Source organism: Leptinotarsa decemlineata, unplaced genomic scaffold (assembly GCF_025532065.1).
Source record: "Leptinotarsa decemlineata unplaced genomic scaffold, Ldec_3_MD MMD2_tig00001393_RagTag_RagTag, whole genome shotgun sequence".
NCBI lineage: Eukaryota > Metazoa > Arthropoda > Insecta > Coleoptera > Chrysomelidae > Leptinotarsa > Leptinotarsa decemlineata.
The window spans coordinates 3,471,750-3,493,888 of record NW_027412562.1 but is presented as its reverse complement, the minus strand read 5'-3'; the positions used below and the strand labels follow the sequence as shown (position 1 = coordinate 3,493,888).

The 22,139-nt window shown below is 35.2% G+C and overlaps 1 protein-coding gene across 1 annotated transcript; it reads left to right on the top strand.

Annotated features, from left to right (window-relative positions):
• Positions 1-1,438: 1,438 nt before the first annotated feature.
• On the top strand, positions 1,439-21,686 carry LOC111511259 (sialin-like). Its single transcript, XM_074175820.1, has 7 exons — positions 1,439-1,605; positions 1,717-1,919; positions 8,618-8,854; positions 11,593-11,898; positions 16,947-17,226; positions 20,983-21,224; positions 21,445-21,686. Exons 1-7 carry the CDS (start codon positions 1,602-1,604, stop codon positions 21,592-21,594), a joined length of 1,422 nt encoding a protein of 473 aa, XP_074031921.1. The 5' UTR covers positions 1,439-1,601; the 3' UTR covers positions 21,595-21,686.
• The last annotated feature ends 453 nt before the right edge of the window (positions 21,687-22,139 follow it).

Here is a 22,139-nt window from a genome sequence, read left to right as displayed (position 1 = left end):
ACCCCATGTATTGGCATCAAAATCAAAATCAAAAAATATTTATTTCCGTAGACCTAGGGAAGGCATGGAAAAAGTCACATTACTCAGTACAATTACAATGAGGTCACAATCATAAAACAACATAATTATAAGATATACTATATAACATTTAGACCATAAAAGGGATACAAAAATTAAAATTTAAAATTCCAAATCAGAGTGAAAAAATTCATCAAGCGAATAAAATACCTTTTCACATAATAGTTTCCGAACTTTTTGTTTAAAGAGCTTTACACTAGTTATTTTTTTAATGGATATCGGGAGCTTGTTGTACAGTTTTATCGACATGATATGAGGTCCATTAGTGACCTTGGCTAACATATGACTAGGAATTAAAATGTTATAGTTTTTTCTCAGGGTGAAGCCCGAAAGAAGACATGTATCATCTCTGTTCTGAAACTTGGAGCAATTTGATTTAACGTAGATTACGCAATTAAGAATATACATGCAAGTAACAATTAATATATTCAACTTTGCAAAAAGTGGTTTACAGGAATCGAGTGGTTTTTTAAAACAAATTGTTCTAATAATCTTTTTTTGGAAAATTAATAAGTCACTCATTCTATTGCAGTTGCCAAAACAAATAATACAGTGATTGAGGGCAGAGTAAACATATGCATAATAGTAACTTTTAAGAATTTCAATAGACACAAAATTACGCAGATTCCATATAACGAAACAGTGTGTCGCTAATTTCTTCAGTATTCAGTATTCTTCAGTATTCTTATTCTATATTCAATATGGATTTCTACAAAATGAATAGGTCATCAAGCGAACAAGTTAGCTTACCCTTGTTTTGTCGCATGAATAAAATGATCTCTGCGGCTTTTATATAGACCTTTTGCTGAACGGGTATCAACTCGGTGACAGAGTTCAGTTCAGTTCGTTCAGTGTCAAAAACTAAACCGAGTTCACCAGCTGCTCAGGTAGCTGCCCTATAAAGAGGAATGCTCCAATTTCTGCTCTCTCATGGTCGCAGACCATGCAGTGGAGGGGACCCGAACTCCTGATGACTTTACAGGCTCCATCCAGTTCCATTCTATCATGTAGACACTCCAAACTCAAAAGTCCACGGCCTCCCTGTTGTCGGGAGAACTACAGGAACGGACGATTTGGGATGCAAACTCCTGTGGAGGTGCATCATTTTTCCGGTTTTTACGTCGAGTTGATACAGTTCCCGCCGAGTCCACTTCACTACCCCAAACGAGTAGAGTAAGATTGGATGTTTGTGCTGATACTTGCCGCGGAGATAGTTCTTCACTGCTCTTACCTCTTGTGAGTGACATTATTATTATTATTATTATTTCGGAGCTCAAATCAGTACAGATTTCAGACCTTAAGATTCGAGAAAGAAAATCATCGTTCACTGATGGGATTATTTGCCAACAATGCACGCCTGGTATTTGACATTAAATGAACAAATGTCAAATTTAATTTCACGTATGAAGAGTAGTTATGTTTGAAATAGTTAAATTAGAGCTGATTGGTTCATGTATCGTCCAAGAAAACCAAATAGATTCTCAATTTAACATACATTGAGTGAGGACTTTCTCGTGGATGTTATGAGTAAGTTATAGAATTTTCAACAACTAAAAAGTAAAGTGAAGACAGCAATTTTGCTTCCTTATAAAATCACATCAACTGAGGATATTTCATGATTGTTTACCTCTTCTGTAGAAATAAAAATCCCCACCAGATTTTGGATTGGATGCATGGTTTTTCTAACGACTTACACATGCTACACTACCCGTGTAAACATATCTGTCAGTATTGTTTCAATGACAAAAGGAGAAAACAAGATTGTCCCGGACTGTATCAAAAGGGCACAACAATCGGACAAAACAGACAATAGCACAAAAGCTCCTCGTGTGTTACCTAATGTAAGTAATTTTTTGCCATTTCAAAAGTTGTGCCACTTTTAATAAGTCGACTTAAAACTGTAATATCTCAGTGAATACTAATTTAATTCTTCTGACTAATTCCTTCAATTATTCATTTCCAATGCAAAAAATCAAAATAAAACGAAAAAACAAAAAACCGTGGTTAACACAAGAGATAAAAACATCCTCAAAAAATCTTAGATCGTTATATAATATAAGAAAGTATACAAATAACATATTCTTTCATGAATACTACAACAGGTATAATAGAGTATATAAAAATGTCATTAAATTAGCGAAGAGGAGCTATTATTATAACAAAATGTCTAATAGCAAGAACGCTATCAAAGAGGCATGGCAGATTGTAAATGATTTGAGTGGAAGAAACAAGCCAAGAACTGAGACCGTTACCCTTGATCCAAATTTACTCAATGAATTTTACTGCACTATAGCAAAAAAACTATCCATAAGCATTCCAGATTCCCCTGATCCCTTGATCTATATGGATAGTATCAAAATATCCGAAAACTTGATATTATATAACACCAATTTACAAAAACTTATGGCTACTATTAGTAGCATAAAAAACAAAAAGTGTTGTGGGTATGACAGTATCTCAGTTAGTATCATTGGAAACATGCCTATTTTCGTTTTAGAATTACTAGTCCAACTTATTAACAACTCGTTTGTGACGGGAACATATCCGGGCTTCCTAAAAACCACTATAGTAATTCCAATCTATAAAGGTGGTGATATTAATGACCCTTGCAATTATAGGTCAATATCGCTTATACCAATTCTTGGTAAAATCATTGAGAAACTAGTAAAGGTAAGAATAATGGAGTTCGTGGAAAGAAATAAAATTCTAAATAGGCAGCAATTTGGCTTTCAGGCTAGGAAAGGAATTGGAGATGCCATGTTTGTCTTCCTTAATGAACTGTACACTACACTAAACCGTGGAGACGCATGTGCGGCGATGTTTTGCCGCAAAAGCATTTGACTGTGTAAACCATAAAATTCTACTGCGTAAACTAAACCAGTATGGTTTCAGAAAATAGAGTTATGATTGGATAGAATCGTACCTTAAACAGAGAACTCAGATTGTGAGAACACATAGGCTCTCAGATGGAGGTTCCGTCGAGTGTGGGGTTCCTCAGGGCTCAGTGCTGGGACCAATTTTGTTCTTACTGTATTTTAACGACTTAGTAAATATTACAACCGACGGTTCTTTCACAATCTTTGCTGATGACACTACCATTCTATGGTACGATAAAGATGCTGATAACTTGCACTCAAAAATAGTTTTAGGGATTACAAAGATCAAAGAGTGGTGCGATGCTAATTTACTCTCCTTCAATATTAAAAAAACTAACTGCGTATCATCCCAGAGGGATATCTTTGCCGGATATCCCTCTGGGTGATGGTGCAATAAGAAATAATGCATGTAATAAGTTTCTAGGGGTGCACATGGATGGGGAACTAAACTTCCAGCATCATGTTACACAGCTAGGTTCAAGGATCGCCTCGGGTGGTTATGCACTACGCATCGTTGTAAATGAACTAGGTACAGCGACAGCAATGCAGGTTTATCATGCCTTGATCGAATCGCACATTCGATAAGGAATCGCTTTCTGGGGAGTCTGTAATCAAGTACATTTTAACTCAATCTTTGTTCTTCAAAAACGTGCAATTCGCTATCTTTGTAAGGCGGCTCCCAGGGTATCTTGTAAAGAACTATTCAAAACTCGTAAGTTGTTAACTCTGCCCTCATTATTCATTCTCGAAACTGCCTGTCTAGTATATAAAAACAAAACACTTTACAAGTTCGCTGATGGAATCACCCGCCAGAGAAATGACATAAAACTTCCAATCCCAAAAAAAAATCATGCATATATAACGCTGCCAAAATATTCAATCATCTGCCAACAGAAATAAAACATTCTGAAACATATGCTGTGTTCAGAAAAAAATTGAAAACTTCTCTTCTGGATCTGGCTTTAATTAGTATTACGGAATATGTGTTATTTAATTTATTTATCTTAATACTTAGTTATAACCAATTGAAAATTAAATTAATTGATAGTCCTATATTTTATTGACAATATCATGTGAACCATGATATATCAAGTTTTATGAATGTCTACACTTTGTCGATAAGATTATTGTATCTTCAGACAATAAAGTATATTTATTATTATTATTATTAATAATTCAATCAAAATAAGCGCCATTTGAATTAATACACTTTTGGCATCGTAACACAAGTCGAATAATTCTGTCAGCTCGGTGTACTGTAAATAAATGGATTACGAGTTTTGTAGCATTGAAATCGTTTGAACAGTTACTGTATAATTTTAAAAAAATCTCATCATTTTGAGTGCTTTTAATGCCAACTTACTAAATCCATCCGCCATTGTGAGAGAACTATCAAGTGTTATAATTTCTGTGTGAATATTCTTCGGGTTTGAAAGGCCGTGAATTTTTGTAATTTCTTTCTGACGTTTCGCTGCCGAGAGTGGCTAGCTTTTTCAGATGCTTAGTCATCTTGAGATTATATCTCCGATGGCTGGATATTATGGCTACGTAACCCGTATTTATGCTGACTTCTGAGGTAGTTTGGTGTGCTAATACCTGTACCTGGTTTAGGGAAATTGTCAATAACATCTGATGAACTTTTTCTGCCTGTCGTCATGCTATTTGCTATTCTTAAATTCCTTAGAATGGAATTCCATTTTCGATTGAGGTTCACAGCTTCTTCTTTTCTGTTGAAATTATCCGTATGTTTGTGGAATTCACTTTCTCTCATGCTCCTTCAACCTGGTTCCCACAGATCTTTTAGTGGATCCGATATATACCACAAGAGCACGGTATGCGATAAACCCCTGATGCTGATAGTGTTCCTTTTTGTTTTCAATGAGCTGAAAAAAGGCAAAAAATTGAAATTTGGAAAAAATGAATGTACCTATAGAGTACAAAATTCTCTATTGATCAGTATAAACCACGACACAGTAGAATAAATATTTGAAACAGCATTTCACCAAAAACGACGGTATTGACCCAAGGGAGTACCAAGGATCAAGCCTAGGTTTACCCGATGGTGACCTATGATTTGACCTTAACAAATAACTTGCAACCTTAAAAGTCGAAATCGGATTTTTCAATTGAAACTAATACTTTTAATGCGGAAATAAAAAGAGTGGAAACAACAACGACTCAATATGGTCTTTAGCCACTCTAATGTTGAACTCGTAAAGACAGTTAAGAGTCAAATATACTACAAGGGTGAAAAAAAGAAAATGTATCAGATGTTCACTTTTTCTCACGACTATTCGACGGTGATATTAGATTCGACCTTGATCATGACCTTGCAAATTATTTGGAGGTCTAGGTCAATTTTTAAATGGAAACACATCTTTTTCTCTCGGAATCTTGAAGTCACAAAAGCTCAAATTCAGCAAAATAAAACTATAGCTAGAGTACACGTAGAAAAGGCGATAAGAAGGATGAAAAAATTTATGAGTCGAGTAAATATAGTGAAGTTACTCTTGAGGTATTTTATTCATTGTAGAAAAACTATTCATATATCTCATATGTAAGAACCACAAACGTAAGCTGGGCATTTTCAAACAATTACAATAAACTGAAAATAAATCATAATGCTAGCCTTTATATATCTACTGTAGGTAACAATAGACGTCCTCAACTTAATTGAATAGCTGACATTTGTTTACCTGTGACAATGTGGATACGCTAAGGTCGATTTAATCATCCGCAATGCTTATGCAATTTTCAAGGATTCCAAATAATTGAGTTTCCAACCTTTGTTTGCATGGTGCAAAATTTCTGTATCGTTAAGATTCAGGAACTTATGGTTGCATTTCAGGGAATGGTTAGAAAACATCCAATCATTTTTAGCTAGTCTGTCTTTTACCACACTGTTCCACATAAACACTATTACACTCCGGACACTTAAACTTATAAACTCCAGATTCCCTCATCGTGTCCACTTTATCTTCGGCATCAAAAAGGAAATTAGATAACCTGTCATGTGATCTGAATACTACTTCCACATTGTTTTTTCTGAAAAAACCAGCAATTGTTTCTGTTCTTTTACCAAAATATGTTAGAGTTACAAATTTCTTGATTTCTGATTGTTTGATCTGGGGGTATATTGATTTGTTAGTAAATTTGAGGCTTTGAAACAGACAAGAATATTGTCTACATATCTGTACCAAAAATGAATATATTTTTTACCCAGGTCGGAATTTACTATAGTGGTCTCCAAGCTGTTCATAAATAAGTCTGCTAAAAGTGGACTAAGGGGTGAGTCCATTGGTAAACCTGAATCCTGTTTATGAAATTTGTTGTAGAACTGTGAGTAACTTTGATTCAGGCATACATCGAAAGCTGCCGAAATTTCATAAGAAATTATATGGTCTACTTTGGCTTGATCTAATATATCTAAAATGAGAGGTTTACATTCGTTGTACGGTATGTTGAAGAACATATTTCTTACATCGAATGAAACTAAAATTAAATTATGTGGCATGGTTTGATTAGGTACTTATTTTTTCCACTAAAGTCAGCTAATTTTCAATGCTGTGACGGGGGACTTTTTGAACAACTTGTTAAGACGTATTCCTAGTTCTCTTACCGGGGTTCAAGAAGATAACCATCAGAAGAAGAAATAACTGATATAATAAAATCATTCAAGAATTCCGATTCAACTGACATCTACAACCACTCAGTGTGTATATATAAAGAAAACTTAGATGCATTACTAAAACCAGTAACTTAGATAATAAATAATATATTAACAACTGGAATATTTCCGGATAAACTAAAAATAGCGAAAGTGATACCAATATTCAAATCAGGAGATACAACATCGATATCAAACCACAGACCAGTTGCATTGGTCCCCATTTTGGGTAAAATTGCTGAAAAAATAATTGCAATACGAATAGCCTCATTTTTAGAACAAAATAATTTATTCACTAGTTCGCAGTTTGGATTTAGAAAGCGGAAAAGTACTGCTGGGGCAGTTTTTGAGCTAGCCAATTTCATAGGAGAGGGATTCGAAGACAAAGTATCAACCTTGGCCGTATTTGTTGATCTGAGTAAAGCTTTCGATTGTGTCTCAAAAAATATTTTACTCGAAAAACTGGAATACTATGGTCTCAGAGGTATATCTCTTGATTTGATGTGATCTTATATGACAAATCGAACACAATCTGTGTACCATGACAATAAATTCAGTAAACAATCCCCAATAGAATATGGAGTACCACAAGGCAGTATTCTTGGACCCTTGCTGTTTCTTATATATATAAACGATTTGCCCTCTTCAATTAATATGAAGACTATCTTATATGCCGACGACACAACATTTTATACGAGTGTAAGACAAGGAGAGGAAAACACCGTTATCCAGGACATAACTGAGTCAGCTAATGATTGGTTCAACGCAAATAAATTACAAATCAATAAAGCGAAAACAGCTTCTATGATATTCTCAAACCAAGTCAATGATGCTCAGTCGTTAAAGTTTTTAGGAATCCACTTGGACAGCAACTTGTCGTGGAAAACTCACACAGACAATCTTTCGAGTAGGTTATCTAAGGCCATTTATGCTATTAGACAAGTTAAAATTAATTTAGGTAGGGAAGCGGCTATCATAACATACCATTCACTATTTCATAATGTTATGACATATGGATTATTAAATTGGGGACACTATCTACTTACAGCCTATTTACATAAATTAGCAAGTACTAGTCGCAATTATCTAGGAATGAGACTGTTCAATAAATGAACTATTGAAATGAAAGATACACACCTGGAAATATTCAAAAAGAAACTGAAGAGTATTCTGTTGAGGAAAGCCTACTACGAAGTAAATGATTTCGAATTATCCTAAGTTAATTTGAATTACAATTCCTGTTATTTTTTCATTCTTTTGGTTAAATTTGTTTCAAATTATTACATAATACTCCTAACTCTTATTTATAAATATGACTAACAGATTTGTTAATAATCTATATGGACCTTAATATGTTTATGTTTCACTTTTAAATTTTGTTTCATATGTCATGTGTTAGTAATCATGTTGTAATTTTACAATGTAAATGGTTCATAATTTACAATTTTATATATGTCATATATGTGTATTTTATGTGACTTGTCCAGACACCATGGTGTACTTGTGACCAATAAAAAAACTAAACTAAACTAAACTATGGAGTTATCTTCTTGAACCCCTCTTGCCCTAAACTATATGGCCTGATTAAAACACATAAAGAAGATAAGTTAGAAGCTAATCTATGTTACTCACCAGTTTCCAAATTAGCGTATCCACATTGTCACAGGTAAACAAATTTCTGGTACTCAATAAAGTTGAGAACCTCTATTATTACCTACAGTAGATATATGAGGGCTAACATGATTTATTTCCAGTTTATTGTAATTGTTTGAAGATATCCTTATAAGACGAAACTCCAGTTACATTAGTAACAAATAAAAGTGGTAAAAAACAAAGTTTTATTCAGTTCTTCAAAATGCGTAGAATCTCTGTCTGTCACATTTTTTATTCATTTGAATTTATAGTGACCGAGAATAGTACAAAGCTTTCCAAATAAATATCTCTTAAATTTACTATATTTGGTCCCCATTTTTTAAACTAACTTTCAATGTTGCAGTATGGACCACGATACGATTGGGACGAAAAAGTACAAGGTACAATTTTGGGAGGATATTTCTATGGATATGTGATATTTTCCTTGCCAGCCGGTTTTCTCTCGGAATATTTCGGACCGTTCCTAATCATATTCTGGGCACACGTCGTGGCTGCAATTTTCAATACTCTGACGATATACGCGGCATGGATACATTGGTCATTACTGGTGGTATGCAGATTCGTTCTAGGATGTTGTGGGGTAAGTCCCGAATTCTCAGATTGTTCATACACGTAGTTTTTTGTAGGGTTGTAACGGAACCTCTCCTCCTCCGCATATGTGGAGCTTTCGCAGATACCCCCTCATTTGCATCCGCATGTTTTCAATGTGGTTCTAAAAAGAATTTTGTTAATGAAGGAACGAGAAATTTTTATTGTTTTATTTCTAGATTTTATCTTTTTTAAAACTGTAAACGTTTTGGTTAATTGAATATACATGTTTACGCCAGTGTACGCCAAATAAAATATAATTCAATGTTGATTTAAGATCCAGGGGATGGAATGGATGAATTTCAGGGGTTGGAAATGGTTTTCAATAATCTCCACAGAAATCAGACCTACTGATAAAAAAGTTTTATACAAATGTTGTAGGAAATATCAAGATCTACAACTTTTCTGTGATCCAGTTTTCCATATAATCTGAAATTTTACTATAAAAATTAGAAATACCTGTGTTTTTGTTTTCAATTTCTTCCTGTTACAAAAATGATCTGTTTTTCTATATTTGGTAGAAACTCACCTTTTTGCCTTCAGTTACATTACTGTTAAAAAATAAGGTGAATGTTCACCACATCAACAATATATTTGAATTTATTTATTGAATTAGGATTCCCTAATATACAGGTTAGCTAACTTAAAATATAATATATTCAACAAACTTTATATAAATAATACAACTTTATATACATACATAATTTGAACTGAACAAAAGGGAATTTTTCAATTTCCATCATGAATATATTTTAACAGTTCGCTCTTAAAAATATTTAATGAGAGAGTAGATTTTATTGAATTAGGTGAATCATTGAATCGGACACAACCTTTAAAAAATAAACTGCTCATTATATTTCTTGTATTTATTATATTTATATGAATGTGACTGTTGTGCCTAGTAGAATGGTGATGAATGTCCTCATTGAAAGTTATTAATGATAGCAAGTGTGGGGTCATTTTATTTAATATTTCATAAAAGAAAACCATGGAACAATAGAAACATTTTGTGGATACTGGGAGCCATTGCAGAGCAGATAGCATACTAGAAATTGGGGTATACCTATTACTTTTTAAAATTATTCTCATTCCTCGATTTTGTAGTTTTTGTATTTGTTGTACTTTGTTCAAATTAAAATAGAATAAAAAAGATGCACAGTAGTCAAAATGAGGTTGGATTATTGATTTATATACCATAATTTTTGTATCTATTGATAAGTTATTGGGATTCTTGAAAAAAAATATATTTTTTTTGCAATATTTTTTTCAATAAATTTGAAGTGGTCGTCGAATGATGAGCGATTATCAAGTTGAAATCCCAAATACTTCACTGATGTTACTATTTCTATACGTTCATCTTCAATTTTTATATTTATGTTGTTTGTATTTGTTTGATTATATTTTAATTTAGTAGTAATTATCATTGCTTTTGTTTTTTTAACGTTAAGTTTCATGTTATAGGTTTTCAGATATTTTTCTACTTTCTTTGGAACTTTATTCATTCTATCAACAGTTTCTTCTGAATTTACTCCAGTACAGGCCAATAATGTATCTGCAAATAAGTTGACGAACTCACAGTCTGTAAATAATATATTCTGTATCATTCAGATACAGAATGAAAATGTTGAGAAAGTGAAAAAAATTGTCATGGAGAATCTTCAAATCACTATTAGAGAAGTTTCTGAGGATGTCGGCATTTTGGTTGGCTTATGCCATGCAATTATTTCGAAAATTTTTGGCATGAAGCATGTGGCAGCGAAGTTCGTTCCAAAATTGCTGGATTTTAACAAAAAAAAAATTGTTGAATAACGTCAACGTCGATTCAGATTTGCTTAAAAGGGACATAGCTGGTGACGAATCATGGGTATATGGTTATGACATATATATATATATATATATATATATATATATATATATATATATATATATATATATATATATATATATATATATATATATATATATATATATATATATATATATATATATATATAATCTAAAAAGGTTAATGCAGTCAAGCTGCTGGAAAATAATTCCATGAAAATCAAAAAATAAATAGATAAGTACCCTTAGATCATTCCCATATTGATTTCAATTTAAGAGCCACCGGTATACAGCTGTTTCAGCCTATTGGGCATCGTCAGTACCGGGCAGGCGGTCCTCGATTGAAGACAAAATGAGAAAAAACCAAGAAAGTACTTGATAAAAATAGCTGCGTAAACGCAAGCGAAACATAAGTGGAACCACCTATTGGTGTGACACCCAAGTCAACTTACCAAGTTTTTATGTCAGTGTTGGTGGTTTGACCAATCAACCGACAACTGCGGTAGCAGAAACTTGGGAAGCTAACCTGAAATGCATTCGGAAAACGAATCCACATGTTTCTAGAAATGATATGAAATCTAGAAAGGTTAATGCAGTCAAGCTGCTGGAAAATAATTCCATGAAAATCAGAAAAATCAAAGAGTACTTATCTATTTACTATTTTCCACCTGCACAAATGGAACAATTTGGGTTCCCGTTTTCTCCTGGTATAATATATGTAGTTGTCAACACTTGCACAATTTATATGTCAAAATTCTTTTGCGATTGTACTTCCTGATAAAAATAGGTAGTGGACAATTATCATCTCTAACATTCGCGCATCTAGGAGGCATAGCTAAATTTGCCAAGCTGTACTAGATCTGCTATTTTGGCTATTACTATATTTTAGAAATTTCATTTTCATAGGGCCTTGTTTATCCAGCGCTCCAATGCTTGATAGCCCATTGGGCTCCTCCCGATGAAAAAGGAAAGTTCGTCGGCGCTCTGATGGGCAATGTACTAGGCACTTGTATCACGTGGCCAATGGTAGGGGCCATCACAACCCACTTCGGATGGGATTGGGGATTTTACGCAGTGTCTATCAAGAACGTCATTTTTTGTGTTCTGTTTTATTTCATCTGCTCAGACTCTCCTACGACAAATAGATGGATCACAGAAGAGGAAAGAGATTACATAAAAAAAGCACAAGGTGTTCAGGTGACGAAAAAGAAGGTGAGTCTATCGAAACTGGATTATTGAATCACCATAACACCCATAGTCCACGTATTATAGACTAGCGACCCGCCTCGGCTACGCACGAGTACAATGCTGATACTAAATATACATATAAATGCGTGCGATCGCTACGGTGCCGCCCCCCCCGGCCGGTACCGCCGCAACCGCTATGTCGCTGCATTTTCAATCTGTAATACCTTCAAAAATATTCATTTAAATTACATGCTGTAAAGGACCTTGTCGATCTATATTGAATTCACAATGTATTTGAAGTACTCAATTGGATACGGATTAATGCTGTATTGCTTGAAACTGCTTCGTAAATAAACCATTATTTCTCGTCGAAAGTAAAGGATAAATAATGGTTATTATGTGTTATCCCTAAGAAATAGAGATATAATATGGCGGACTTTTTTGTAGACTTTTTCAAGGTGTACAAAACCGTAGTACATTATTTTGATCTATCTCGTTGAAGTTTACGTTCAATCTTAGCTCTTATGATGATGATGCACATAGTACATCAAAAAGAAATAGATGTACAGAGAGGGCCAAATTGGACACTTTCAAAGGAAACTCCTGTTTTTAAACTAGATAGATTAAAACTGATGGCTGTGTCAGGGGATCAAATTTTATGACAAACCTAAAAGTCAAAACCGCATATCGATTTCTATCATCGTTTCTGAGTTACAGCATGTTTTTCGCAGATGTGCATTTTCGAAAAGTTGCTGTAACTGTTTTCCTGTCCAAAATTTTTTGTTTCTATGAAAACATTTCAGCACTATTTTACGTAGAATTCAATGGTGTAAAAACGTATTTGTTCAAATGAGATATCAATAGTTATTGATGGAAAACATTTTTTTTCAATGAGACACCCTGTATTACGTTTCCAAAAATGTAGCACACTTTGAAATACAGAGATTTCAGATTTTTTCACATAGACTTTGAAACGCACACTTTGATCAAATAGGCTTTGGACGATGTGGTGATAAAACAGAATGCAAATCTTTACTAGTAGCTGTCAAATTTTGATTTAAGCAGTAAATATGCTCTTAGAAGTGTTGTTCAATTTTCAAATACGTTTGCATTGAAGTATGAAATTTATGAAAAATGGAGTATGATAGTGTGTTTTATACATACCGGGGAAAATGCAGAAGCAGTAAGCAGTTTGTATCACGAGGGGTATCCAGAGAGAAAACAACCTTTTAGAGACATTTAAGCAAGATAGCAACACAACCAAATTGATGGTGGTCGATTTGGGATAGGATTTGGGATAGAGATAAGGAGTTGGAAGAAATAGTCGTTTTATGAGCTGTTGAAAATAATCCCAAAACGTAAAGGAAAGTTTGAAAATATCAATAGGCCTACCAAAAACTAATGTTAGAAGGATTTTGAAGAATCACAAATTCAAGCCGTATAGGATCAGAAAAGTTCATTAATTCAGACCAGGAGACTTTAAACGCCGCATGGCTTTTTGCCAGTGGTTCCTAGAAAGTCGTTACTAAGTGCTTGTTTTTTCGTTGAATTGTTTTTGAACAGACGAAGCTTATGTGAGCCGGCATTTCCAACCACTACAATTCTTGTACTTTGGCACAACAAAATCCTCATTCTATTGTTGAGAACAGAAGTCAAGGCAGATTCGGTTTAATGTGTGGGCAGGTGCTTTCAGGGGTAGAATTATCGGCCCATTCATTTTTAATGGTACTCTCACATCTCAGAGGTATTTAGAAATTTTAAGGCAAAATATTGAACCCCTTGTTGATAAATTACCACCAGTGGAGCTTGGAAAAATATATATTTTCAACAAGACGGGTCTTCGCCTCACAACACTGCAATTATCAGCAAATTTTGGTAATAATTGAAGGACCCAACCGTTGGCCGGCCCGGTCACCGCACCTAACGCCTATGGACTTTTACCACTGGGAAAGGTTGAAGGAAATTTAAGATACGAATTGGAAGCGGTAGTGATGCAAAGTTTTGCTTCTCTCACTCTTATTGAACTAGTTAATTCAGCAAAAAACGTTCAGAAAAGGTATCGCCTGTCTGTAGGAGAAGCTAGTAAACATTTCTAACACCTTCTCTAAAGAAATATATTTCATTGTTTGTTTTTTATTATTGTTGAAGTTTCATTTATTAATACTATATTTAGTATAAATTGTTATCAGTTTTATTGAAACAATACGTTTCAATTATTGCTGTGAAAAGCTTTCTCAACAGTTGATAGCTACCACTCAACAATTTATTTCTGTTTTATAGCCGCGTCGTCCAAAGCCTACTTGATGAAAATGTGCATTTCAAAGTCTACAAGAAAAAACCTAAAAGATGACTCTAGCAAACATCAAATGTGCTACATTTTTTGAAAAGTAATTTTGAACTCTATTGAAAAATGCAGGAATATACAGGATGACTCATTAAAAAATGACTATTGATATCTCATGTCAAAAAATAAGTCCATTACACCATTCAATTCTGCGTAAAAAGTGCTTTGGAAATGTTATCATAGAAACAAGACATTTTTGACCGGAAAAAAGTTACAGCAACTTTTTGAAAATGCACATCTTTCAAAAACTCAGAAACGATTATAGATATCGATATGTGGTTTTCGCCATTGAGTTTTTCATAAAATTTGACCCCCAGACACAACCATCAACTTTCATCTATCTAGTTTCAAAACAGGAGTTTTCCTTTGAAACTATCCAATTTGACCCACTCTGTACAAGCCTGAGTCGTAGACAATTTCTTTGATTTTCAGAACGCTTGAAAGTTTACATTGTCAACATGTTTATTGAAGTTTCCACGGTTTCAATTCTTTTATACCAAACAAATAGTTGTTTTCATAAATCTCTTGTTGACCAGTGCCGGCTGCTGCTGATATAATTTTCGGTACATTTCATCGATGTCCTCACAATGGGGAATGTTCCTCAATTTGGGCTATTACAGCAAATGCAAGTTTGAACAAAATAAAGTTGACTTTAATTCATGAGTTTTTCAAATTCACTTCGAAAAGTATTCAAATTGATGTTTCAAATGTTGGGTTTTAATTTTTAAAGGGATTTGTTTCTAATTCACATATTGGCAACAGCGCCTATATCAAGATGAAATAATTTATACGTACCTAGATATTCTACTTTAAAAAAGGAAAAGTATCTTTATAAATCAACAATTAAGGCAAAATATAAATTATAGTTCAATACCACCTCCACAAGCCACATAAACAACAGTTGTTTTGTTATTTATTTATATAGAGGAAGATAGGTTAGGTGCACAAAATGTCATATGTCACAGAATGTCTTGGAAGTCGGAACATAAGTAAACAGAACAGCACGCCTCTGAAATATGTCATCATTGTTTGTCTCATACAGGTAACAGATTCATTGTCCTTTATTAGCTATAACCGATGTTGCCGAATGGTGAAATAGAAACGAATCCCTTCAAATGTTGAATGCATTATTTTATTCCTGTTTTTTAAGTATTTAAATACTTTTTTAAAGTAAAAGATTGAAATGATAGATTTAAAATGCGTTGTTTTAGAGCTCTTTTATGAAAACTACTTGATTTGCGTCAGGAGGAACATTCCCCATTGGATTCTGCTGTGATTATTTGGCCCTGATGCAGAAAGCTGTAGTGAATGACACCATCCTCTTACTACCATACAGAAACGACGGTCTTTTTTGGTGAGTTTTCGCCTTTCAGAAGTGTCTGGGTGACTCATCGGTGTCCGACCACTATCCTGAACGTCTCCTGTGGTCGTAGAGAATCCACCTTTCATCGTACTTGACGATTCACTTCAAAAAAAGGATCGTTTTGGTTGCGCAAAAGCAAAGAAGAATAGGTTTGTTCTGGTTCTAACATCCGAAACTGTTTGGAATCAATGCAAGACATGATGCGTACAAGCAAACAATCTCAAACAGTCCGAAATAGTATCGGACACTTGTCTAAACCAAAACGATTTTGAGGAAACAACTGTGCCACCTATCGTATATATGAAAAGATGAAGCCAAGAAAATACTATTAATCATGTCCATTTTGTTATGTCCTTATCCTTAAAGTCAGCACAAAAGTTGTCTAACCTCAATCATCAATTATTCAAATCAAATAAATGAAAAAACATCCTAGCAAATAGCCCAAACAAATTTTCAGATGAATGCGCATGAGCAACGGGAACAGTTCTCAACAGTTCAGCCTCGAGAGCAAGAACTATTCGGGACGGTTCAAAACAGTTTAGGATCATTTCGCAGTCGAAACCAGAACAGAGGATTAATCAGTCCCAAATTATCCTCAATAAACCAGAATGCTCTATATCAACTGCGCATGATCCTGACATCCTAGAACCTGAATTTCGTAGAACAAGAACAAAACTAATAGTTCGGGGTCTATTCTTCTTTGCAATATTCACCAGAATCCTCAAATCCTCGTCCTGGATTACTGTAGATCGATCACTTCGGGGCTCATCTTTGAGGCTGCAATTTCTGGAACGAATTTTCGCAAATCAGCCTGGTTGATTTTCCGGGACGTTTCGGCAGCGCATTGTTTCAATTTGAATTCGTAGAGAAAAATTGGCTGAAAGTCACTCAACGACATTATATAGTAATAAGCTAAAAAGAGTCAAAATATTGAAATTTGGAGAAAAAATTACTAGTGATCTCTATACTAGCCTAGTATTTTTCCGGCGAGTCAGACTGCTTCTTTCGCGGTGGTGTCATATTTATTCGCTGGCTGAGATATCGGTCAGGGCCGGGTTCAGATTCGTTACAATATTATATATGTTATAAGGTGTATATACAAGTTGAAATACAAGGAGCCTTCAGTAAACTTGTATAAACCAAAAAACTATTAGATTTGTCATCCTTACACAAATTCAAATTATGTACCTTCATTCATTTGGCCAAAAATTAGCTCAAACATTCCAATTTGACTTTTAAAATCAATGGTAACCAACACAACCATTGCGTATTGCGTATGACAATAAGAAAAAACTCCAAAGAGTTGAAAAAAATTAATTGAACTCTGTAGGCTTTTTTACTGTTAACTTGTCTTGTGACTTTCAGACTGTTCCACCATACTGGGATATGGCAAAGTCGTGGCCATTTTGGATTTTGGCGTTATGCCATTTTGGAAACGAATGGGGACTCTATCTGCAATTGGTCAACGTTCCAAAATTCATTTCGGAAGTGATAGGATTCGACATTCAAGCTGCAGGAGGATTGGGATCGCTTCCGCCTCTAACACGAATGATTTTTGGCCTTCTCTTTGGATTCCTTGGGGACTATTTCATGCTGAAAGGACTGCTAAGCAAGGCTGTCATGAGAAAAATATTCATGGTTTTTTGTGAGTACCTATTCCATTCATACATATTCTACTTAATTTAGACTTTGTAGAAGATCAAAAATAAAAACGAGCATTATATTACAATAATATTTTATATAATGATCAGTACGTTCCTGGCAGGTAGCAGTAATGGATGTCAGTTTAAAAATTCAAAATGAAATTGGCAGTGATAAAAAATGCTGCCTCTTGTCTTCAGATTTATGTACTGATACTGTACGTGGTTGTCCCAGAAAAAATTCTTTTTTCTCACTGCGGGATGAAAAGTTCGCTTTTCTTCTCCTGTATGCGGGACGAAAGTGCCTCGTTCTCTCACGGTTAGATAACACTAACGCGCATGTCCATAACTAACTTTTTCTCTCGGGAACCTAGCGACGAATTGTTTATCAAACTCTCTATGATAACTTGGAATACGTGACGGCAGTTGAATTTTTAATCTGTGATTGAAAAACTGGGCCTTGCCCCTGGACGCCTTTGGCTCGGGTGACAAAATTTCGCGGGTGACAATGCCGTACTTTTCTCCCTAGGTTCGTAATATACTATTTTCAAACATAATCTCCTTGCAGCTCTATACACTTTTCGCAGTGACGTTCAATAAGTTTGATACCGTTTTTATAATAAGAGCTGTCTTGCTCCTCAAAATAGCCATAACTGCCGACATTACTTCTTCAACGTTGGGAAATCTTTGACCACTGAACCATTTCTTCAAGTTTAGATACAGAAAATAATCCAAGGGGGCTAAATCTGACGAATAGGGTGCATTAGGTAGCAATTCAAGCTTTAATTCGGTAATTTTGGTCATTGTGATTTAGGATTTGTGAGCTGGTGCATTGTCTTGATGAAACAGCAATTTTTTTTCTTATATAGCTAAATAAGGCCGTTTTTGCTTGGTTTCTTCACTCAAATGTTGCAATAAATTCGCATTATACTCGCCGTTGATGGTTTTGCCTTTTTTTAAGATAGTCAACGAAAATTATTCCACGTGCATCCCAAAATGGTGAGGCATACGTTCAATTTTTAAGATAAGTGCATTCAGTACTGCTGGAGGAAGTTCCTTTGGGCGTCAGAAGGGATATGTTTTTTATGCATGATGGGACCCCCGCCCATTTTGGTCAAGTAGCACGTCAGCATTCAACTGAAACATATGCAAATCAGTGGATAGGTCGAGGAGGACCACAGAACTGGCCCGCTCGATCCCCGGATCTCAACCATTTGTATTTGGGGCCATTTACAGCATTTGGTTTATCGTACTCCTGATCGCGATGTAGAGGACTTAAGAAACTGCATCATCGATGCGTGCAGGGTAATCAGAGAGACTCCAGGAATATTTGAGCGAATACGTGGCTCAATGCGCCGACGTCTAGACACATGCGTAATGTCTGAAGGTAGACATATTGAACATTTACTATGATTTCTACATATTGTGTGTTTTGTTATTAATAAATTAGTTTTGTTTATTACCCTTTAATCGTTCAATGCAGGTACTAACTACAATATAACAATAAATCCAGTTCGCATTTATGACGATGTATCTCAGTAGTTGTTTGTAAAATAATTTTTTGCTGCGAACTGGTTTATTTTGTGCAAAAAACCCAGGAGACATTTTTTGTTCAGAATGAAACAGGCTATGGGAAATGAATTTTCAAATGGTAAACAAATAACAAGACAAAAAGTTACATTGGAAATGAAATTTAGTGGTTGCGTTTTTCACCCCTTACAACCATGGGGTAAACCCAATAAATTACTGGCTAAGTGTCTTTTTGGTAGTACAAAACGTCAAGGTAAATTCAATATTGTAACTTTTTCAGTGCTTGTGAAAAAAATTGTTGAACAAATGTTATGTATATGAAAGATCCTATCTTTTTTTCGATGAGGAATCACCTCCTTAAATGTTTGACACTTATTTAGTTACACCCTGTATACCTACGATGTACCGCACTTTTTGAAATGCCTACTAAGTCTGCTAGCTCGCGCACTTTCCGTCGACAATCACTCAGTACCGCTTTGTGGATTTTCTTCACCGTTTCTGGAATCGTCACCTCATTTGGTCGACCACAGCATTGCTCGTCTTGGCAGCTCGTACGGCCTCGTTTAAACTCCGCTACTCAATATTTCACTGTTTCAAACGAATGAGCAGACTCACCCAGAGTAGAATCCATAACGATGACCCATTTTCACAATTCCATAAAAACGTTCACTATTGACGGCTGCCAAACAAATACTAAATAACGCGGCGTCTTCAATATTGAAACATGCTTTATAGATTGTGTACTTTCTAATACAAAGATATTTTTGAAACAATTACCGCCATCTCTAGGTCAAGCCGGGTACTTCTGGGACTACCCTGGTACATCTGGGACCACCCTGGTACATCATGGTATATTGATGTCAAAACTAAATTATTTTGGCATCAGAGGGAATAACCTTAATGGGTTTCCACATCATAAAAGTGATACACAACAATAAGTTTGCAAATAAAATCAAAATAGTCTCATAGGAAAAAAATTTGAAAATTCAGAGGGCAGCACAGATCTAGCCTTGGTCCAGTGCTAATTTATACATTAACCCATTAAAAAAAATTCACCTCTGATGATACAACAATTTATATACTCCTCGGAAAATTTCAGCAAATTTCATGATGATATATATAGGGTGATTTTTTAAGAGGTATAGGATTTGATTTTGAAAAGAACACAAAAATTGTTGAAATCTTTATTGAAATCGATAGAACGATCAATATAATTTAATGTTTGAAGATGATTTCATGCAAATGTTGTCCGCGACTCCGCTTTGGATGGCTCATGCGCAAGGTCCAATTTTGGCACACTCTCTCTAACATATCGACCGGTATTTCACGTAAAAATGTTTCAATATTGGCTTTCAGAGTGTCAGTAGTTGCTGGTTTATCCCTGTAGACATGATCCTTAACATGACCCTACGAGAAATAATCCAAAGGCGTTCCGGCCAGTGTCGTCTTTGAAGAAGTACGGCCCGATAATGCCATCGACCCATAACCCACACCAAACAGTGACTTTTTCGGGATGCATCGGTAGCTCTTGCAATGCTTGTGGTTGGTCTTCCCTCCAGATGCGGCAATTTTGCTTGTTAACTTATACATTCAACCAGAAATGAGCCTCGTCGCTGAACACAATTTTTCGATAAAAATGTGGATCTTCCTCCAACTTTGCCAGCGTCCATTCACCAACTGTTAGACGTTGTGGGAGGTCGTGTGGCTTCATTTCTTGCACCAGCTGTATCTTATAAGGTTTTACACCCAAATCCTTTTTCAAAATTTTCCACGTAGTGGAGTAACAGAGGCCCAGTTACTGCGAACGGCGGCGAATCGACATTTCACGGTCATCACGAACACTGGCGGATACAGCCGCAATGTTTTCTTCGGTCCTCACTCTACGTATACGTGTTGGTGGTTTAATGTCCAATAATGTAAACTGGGTTCGAAATTTAGTCACAAGCTTCCGAATAGCTCCTTCGGTAGGCCGACGAAACTGCCCATAAATTGAAAGAAGTGCTCGATGCACTTTCTTTACTGAGCATAAATTTTGATAATAAAATTAAATAATTTGCAAGCGTTGTTCATTCGTAAGTCGATTCATGGTTAAATTATAGACCAAACTGGGCAAGTTTGACAATGGCACATAAGATATGATTTACGCGTGATCTCTCATAAACACTGTTGCTAAAAAGATACCAGCAAAAAAATTACTCATTATATCATGACCTTTCGATTTTCTTTTTCAGCTCACATAATACCCGGCATCCTGTTGATTGGCATTAGTTTCGTAGGTTGCAATTGGATACCGGTTATGGTGCTACTCACATTCAGCTTGGGCCTGAACGGTGCTTGCGTTCACACAAATTTACAAAACCCTCAAGATTTGGCTCCGAACTTTGCCGGTACCATCTATGGTATAAACAGTTTCATTGGTGGATCGACTGGGTTCATAGTGCCAGCTGTTACAGGGGCGCTAATCCATAACTACGTAAGTGGCATATTGCTTTGAAAAAACCGAACACATTTAATATTTAGTCTCTTGGGATTTAGACGGGAGTCCTCTCCATCCTATTACTCCGTATAGTCAGGTGCATACTTTGCTTGCTAACAATCCATAAATAATTTTCACCTCAATTTCTCGCTCCATAAAAACACCCGAATGTTCAATTTGCTTGTCACAATTGGTGTCTGTATTTGAATTTTTGCAGAGCGGTATAAAAGAATGGGGAACTGCCTTCCAAATTGGTGGATCTGTTTACATCGTGATGGGAACGATTTGGATAATATTTGGATCAGTGAAAATACAGGAGTGGAATCAGAAAGGAGATCCAAAGGAGGAATCTGAAACCGCTGGATAGAATGGTGTTTACTTTTAATGTCGAAATTATACCAATATGTAGTGAGATTAATAGTAACATGTTTCAATAAATGTATGTTTACAATTCCTAAAGTAATGACCAAAACATTACACCATGTGTTGAAAACATAGTTTTTTTCAATTTTGGTAAACTCAGGAGACTTTTGGCGAACTCTTTTTCTGATGTACAATGTTTTTTTGCCAATTAATATATTTTGGAGTAAGCTATATTTTTTCGAAGATATTTTTCAGTTTCATCGCTTGAATAACAGAAGTTTTGTAGCCGAAAGCAATATCCCTATTGTTAGTTTTTCGTTGATTACAAAATGAAAAATCATTTTATTTTCACTGTCAGAAACTAGAATGCAGTATCTGAAGAACTATCTCAGATTGAAGAATATTACTGGAGTTTTCTCCCAACATCAGACAGTTATTTCAACACCTTGACACGTGTTTCGATCACCAAATGATCATCTTCATCTTGGTGATCGAAACACGTGTCGAGGTGTTAAAATAACAGTTCCAGGACATAGGCATCACTGCCGG